The sequence below is a fragment of the Nicotiana tabacum genome, chromosome 13 (assembly GCF_000715075.1).
Source record: "Nicotiana tabacum cultivar K326 chromosome 13, ASM71507v2, whole genome shotgun sequence".
Lineage (NCBI taxonomy): Eukaryota > Viridiplantae > Streptophyta > Magnoliopsida > Solanales > Solanaceae > Nicotiana > Nicotiana tabacum.
In genome coordinates, this window is record NC_134092.1 from 26,066,429 (window position 1) to 26,072,823 (window position 6,395).

The window sequence follows — 6,395 nt, forward strand, 5'->3', positions numbered from 1 at the left end:
AGGTAACATCAAACCTTATATTGAAACTAATACAATTATATATCATATGCTAACCAATAGCACTACTAGAAATCTGCTAAACACAGATCAAAAAAACCAACCAAAGTTGGTCGGTTATGGCCAATTACCGACCAAAACGCGACCATTTATGTATGGACGGTATTTTGACGGTCGGAAAGGCATATCGGGGTCTGTATTGTGGCAGGATACTATTCCACCACTAAACCATTGGTGCATTTTATTTTAAGGCTGTCTTTTATTTGATTTATACTCTTTAATTGTATTTTCGCACGAAAATAATCGACCAAAGTTGGTCGATTTTATTAAAAAATAAAATTACCGACCAAAGTTGGTCGGTTTTTTAAAATGACCGGCCGAATCAAACCGACCAATTTTGGTAGATATTAATTATATATCAAACAAAGTGCAGATATTTCTGCAAAGTGCAGATTAATTAAGTAAGATTTCACGACTTAATTAATAACAATAAAGCTTTATTTACTATATATATATATATATATATATATATATATATATATATATATATATATATATAAGTAATTAATATCTTTAATTATGCGCGGCGGCCACCAGTACCACTCTCCCTATGGCAATTGAAGTAAATAGCAGCAACAGGCAAACCAAGATTGTAAAGTTCTACAAAGTCTCTTGTGCTGAAAGTCTGACGCCAACCTGGTGCATACACAGTTTCGCGACCCAATTGTCGAAGCAACACGAAAACAAAGCGATGAATTCCCAATGATGGTTGTGGACTCTCGTAGCATATAACTTAATTTCCTGCAATGCAGCGAAATATCAAGTAAAAGGATTTTAGTTATATATACACTGATACAGTAAATAGAATTTACCTTATAAGTGTATATATGTTACCTCTAATAGTAAATTATAGTACCGTTTTTATTAGATTATTAATTAATGCTATTATCTTACAAATGACCTAATTGTACAAATTATTTTTACAGCATGAGTGCATAGAACTTAAACTGTACCTAATTAAGAATGTTGATTAATCCAACACCCATCTAACCTAAAGAAATCACAAACTAATTATGCAGAATGGATTTTAGTACAAAGAAGCAACTCATGATCTGTAATATAGGAGGATTTACCAAAGCTCGTATCTGTAGTTGCTGGGATATCTGTGACCAGCCTACAAAAATATAAAAAAGAAAGTGTTAGGAAAAAAAAAGATATATAGGGATAGTTAAATACTCTTAATTAGCATTACAATATTAAAAAAAATCAAAACTTATAAATCCGAATAATATAAATTCTAGCCAAAATATTGAAAAAGATAATATAATACGACCAGCTAAAGACAGAGAGAAGCCCAATGTGATTTTCCTCGTTTTCAGTTTTATGTGTTTTCTGTATTTCAGTTCCACTGATTTTTCAAATAAGATTTTTGGTTGAGCTTTTCATTTAAAAACATTGGTTTTTCATTTAGAACTTATGTCACACAATTGTTTTCACTACAAGAAAAAAGTTGATTTGTGACGGAATATTTTTGACTGAAGATCTACTACAAAATTGTGACAAACTTGTGACAATTTTATGACGGAATATATAAATGTGAACGAAATATTTGACTATTTTTGACGTTCTCATTCTTCCATCACAAAATATTTTGCGATGCTTGAATTTTTGATGATTTTTTTTTAATTGTAATAAGAGTAGTATCCTTTATAACATATGTCATATCTGCGTTGAGACTGAAGTTAGTATTTTGAGTAAGAAGTCTAAAGCATATGTCTCACTTGCGTTATGAAAGAGTTAGGGTTTGCAGTACATATCGTTAGTTATAATTTGAGTGACGTTATGATTTTATGTTAGACAAGTTGGGTTCTCTTAACACATCTGGTACTTGTGTTTTGAGCACATAAAATAATTATCTCGATTGCAAGCATATATGGGTGGGATTAAACTGTATCTAATTTATTATTTTTTCCAATCAAAGCCACCTTTAATATGGAAGGGGTTAGGTCTGACCCCTACCTCATATATAATAATAAAAAAGTATGTATGTGTGTGTGTGTGTGTGTGTATATATATATATATATATATATATATATATATATATATATATATAATATGCAGCCTAACCTCTTCAAAAAGGTATATTGTATAAGCTTGAAATCTGCACAAGCAGTGGTGACGCGAGTACTATGTGGTCAACGACAGCAGACTGTATTAGGGAGGCTGTAAGAGAGGTGTTAGGGGTCTCGACGGGCGTCTCTGGTGGGTACAAAGGAGACTGGTGGTGGAATGAAGTGGTCCAAGGTAAAGTGGAAGTAAAGAAGGCGACGTACCTGAAGTTAGTGGGAAACATAGGTGAGGAGGAGAGGCGAGTGTGCATGGAGAGGTATAAGGCAGCTAGGAAGGAGGCTAAGCTGGCGGTCACAGAGGCTAAGACTGCAGCTTATGGTCGTATGTACGAGGAATTGGGGAAAAAAAGGTGGGGAGAAGAAGTTATTCCGGCTGGCCAAGTTCAGGGAGAGGAAGGCTCGGGATTTGGACCAAGTGAGATGCATCAAGGACGAAGATGGTAGAGTATTGATGGAAGATGTCCATATTAAGAGGAGATGACAGACTTACTTTCATAAACTTCTTAATGAAGAAGGGGATCGGGATATTGTGCTAGGCGAATTGGAGCATTCCGAGAGTCACCGTGACTTTGGGTACTGCAGGCGAATCGAGGTTGAGGAGGTCGTGGGAGCTATGCGTAAGATGAGCAGGGGCAGAGCGACCGGGCCAGACGAGATTCCGGTGGAATTTTGGAAGTGTGTGGGGAGAGCAGGTTTGGAGTGGTTGACTAGGTTGTTTAATATTATTTTTAAGGGGAAGAGGATGCCGAATGAGTGGAGGTGGAGTATGGTGGTTCCATTGTATAAGAACAAAGGTGATATCCAGAGTTGTAACAATTATAGGGGTATCAAATTACTGAGTCATACCATGAAAATATGGGAGAGGGTGGTTGAAGCAAGGGTGAGGATGACAGTGTCTGTATCCGACAACCAGTTCGGGTTCATGCCGGGTCGTTCGATTACAGAAGTTATACACCTTGTTAGAAGGTTAGTGGAACTATACAGAGAGAGGAAGAAGAATCTGCACATGGTGTTTATTGACCTAGAGAAAGCATATGACAAGGTCCCTAGAGAAATTCTCTGGAGATGCCTGGAGGCAAAAGGTGTGTCGGTTCCCTACATTATGGCGATTAAGGACATGTATGATGGGGCTAAGACTCAGGTTAGGACAGTAGGAGGCGACTCTGAGCACTTTCCGGTTTTAATGGGGTTACACCAAGGATATGCGCTCAGTCCGTTCTTATTCTCCCTGGTGATGGACGCGTTAACACACCATATTCAAAGAGATGTGCCATGGTGCATGCTATTCGCCGATGACATAGTTCTGATTGATGAGTCGCGAGCCGGTGTTAATGAGAGACTGGAGGTTTGGAGACAGGCTCTTGAGTCTAAGGGTTTCAAGCTGAGCAGGACGAAGACGCAATACCTAAAGTGTAAGTTCAGCGCTGAGCCAGGGAAAGTGGGCGTGGATGTGAGCCTTGATTCGCAGGTCATCTCGAGTGGAGGAAGCTTCAAGTACCTTGGTTCGGTTATCCAGGGGGGAGAGGAGATCGATGAGGATGTCACACACCGTATTAGGGTAGGATGGATGAAGTGGAGGTTAGCGTCTGGAGTCTCGTGTGATAAGAGAGTGCCACCGATACTCAAAGGTAAGTTTAATAAAGCGTTGGTTAGACCGACCATGATGTATGGGGCTGAGTGTTGGCCCGTTAAGAACTCACATATCCAGAAGATGAAAGTAGCATAAATGAGGAAGTTGGATGTGCGGGCACACTAGGATAGATAAGATTAGGAATGATGATATTCGGGAGAAGGTGCATGTGGCTCCTATTGATGACAAGTTGCGGGAAGCGAGGCTTAGATGGTTCGGACATGTTCAGAGGAGAAGCTCAGATGCTCCGGTACGGAGGTGTGAGCAGCTGGTTGTGTAGGGCACGAGAAGAGGTAAAGGGCGGCCTAAGAAGTATTGGGGAGAGGTGATCAGGCAGGATATGGCGAGGCTCCAGATTTCTGAGGACATGACACTTGATAGGAATATGTGGAGGTCGAGTATTAGGGTTGTAGGTTAGGAGGCAGTTGAGTCGTGCCTTACTTCGTACCATTGTGGGACTAGCCATGTAGGGTTTTTGGCTAAGATAGCTAGTGGCAATGTTGTGGCTTAGTATTTCGCTTTTCAGTGCATGCCCTATTTACTAGCTATCGCTTTTGCTTTGTATCTTTATTCTAGATTTTATGGTGTTCCTATTTTTCATATGATTGTTGTGGTGATACTAATATTTACTAATATTGTCTCCCTTTGCTTTGCATCTTTCTTCTGGACTTTATGGTGTTCCTATTTATCATATGATTGTTGTTGTGATACTAATATTGTCCCCTTTTTGTCCTTTTGTCTTTTTTTTATTTTTTTTTGAGCCGAGGGTCTTTCGGAAACAGCCTCTCTACTCCTTCGGGGTAGGAGTAAGGTCTGCGTACACACTACCCTCCCCAGACCCCATTAGTGGAATTTTACTGGGTTGTTATTGTTGTTGTTGTATAAGCTTGAAATGATATAGATGGAAGAAGCTCATGCAACACTTAAAAAGAACCCTACAATTTCCTATCTTTCAACTACAAGAACAGCTTCTGTTTTTTCCAGCAGTATGTGATAGGTATATATAAAAATATCTTTTGTTGAAAAGAAAAACTACAAGAAGGCTAGATATGTTGAACTTGTTAAACTTGACTAACCAGTGTAGATACTCCCTCAGGTTAGGGTTGCTTGGGCTTGGAGCATCAGGATCCACCATAACCTTGGGAAAAAAAGAGAGCACAAAATCTCAAATGTCATCAAAATATTCCATATTAAGAAAGACAAAGAAATTAAAACTAAACACCACCATTTTTATATATATATATATATATGCTCCCTCCTTATCCATTTTACGTGGTGGGATTTGGAATATGGGGTCAAACTGCTTAAATTTCAATGCGAATCAATTATAAATGGTTAGGGCTTTTAATTTTAAAATAAAACAGAAGAAAGATGACTTACCAGAGTGTAAAAGTTGCGAAGATCATCCCCTCCAATTTGAACCCTAGGTTGCGTAACAATTTGAGAAGGTTTCAAGCCACATGCATTGTTGACTTCCCTATTATTGTAAACCACTCTAAGATCAACAGACCTTGTGAATGGATCTAAAACATCTCCTACCACACGACCAACTATCAAAGGATCTATTCTTGGCATGATGATAGAAGATGTATAATATATTATCACTATACACTAAATACTTTACTTTTCTCTTTCAAAGTTATTGCAATTCGTGATCAGAGGGAGGAGCTAGCTATGGCTATTTATATGAGCAGTATTGTTGATATTGTGTGGTGCCTATATGCTTAATTGGTTTTTGTACTATGCCAAGAATCCTACCTTTTTATGGTATTCTCCTACTAGAAAACCCTATTCTTAGTTGATGCCGATCTTTGTAAGACAATGAACTGAGGAGAATATGCATCTCAAGTTCAGGTGACATATGTGTGGGTTGGATCAAAATCGGACTAGCCGAAAAGATCAATAAACGGGTCATGATCCAGCCCCCCAAAATTTTCTTGAGTCAAAAAAATCAAATTAAATAACGTGTCATAAATAAACTCGTCCAACATGACCCAACTGACTCTCTTTTTTAACTTTGCTTTTGAAAATGAAAATGTAAAAGATGATGTGATTTTATTAGCTTAAGTTTTTCCAAGTTCGCGTAATTCTTAGTCTCCAAATTAGATTTTGTACTTGGGTTTTGATTGCATTTCGACTCATTGGGTTACATACACTAATCATGATTCCTTTTGACCCAACACTAGTTTGATTAGTCATTTTGGATTCAAAACGAATTATAAACTGATAAGTTATGTGTCCTGCTATGTTTTGATGATCTGACAAACGTAATATTCAGAACCAGATGGGGAACCTGTTCCACATCCTCTGAGTGCTCAAAGATCAACAAGACTCAAGTCTGGGACATGATCCAACTTTTAGAGTCCAAGAAACAACAGAGGGAAAAGATCGACATCAGTTCCCTTGCTGACAGTACCAATCAACTCCCCACAGCTGTAAAGTGACTGCAACTGTTCCTCTGCACACACCCAACAGTGCAAACAGTGGAGCAGTCACTTTATAGGGAATGCCTTTGTACCAAACATGCTTGCATCATTCAAGTGATGTCACTTATGTAATATTAATATGAAGCAAAGCAAAAACAAGACACTTGCACACTCAGAATTGAGCAAGCTCTCTTTCAAGTGTATTGTCAACTT

General features: G+C 38.3%; 1 protein-coding gene across 1 annotated transcript; it reads right to left on the reverse strand.

The window, feature by feature from the left end:
• Positions 1 to 574: 574 nt before the first annotated feature.
• LOC107824964 (protein FLOWERING LOCUS T 1) lies at positions 575 to 5,604 on the reverse strand. The gene is given in 4 exon segments (XM_075229079.1): positions 575 to 798; positions 1,131 to 1,171; positions 4,833 to 4,894; positions 5,137 to 5,604. Coding segments are annotated over 4 exon segments (522 nt in total). The 5' UTR covers positions 5,332 to 5,604.
• Between the last annotated feature and the right edge of the window lie 791 nt (positions 5,605 to 6,395).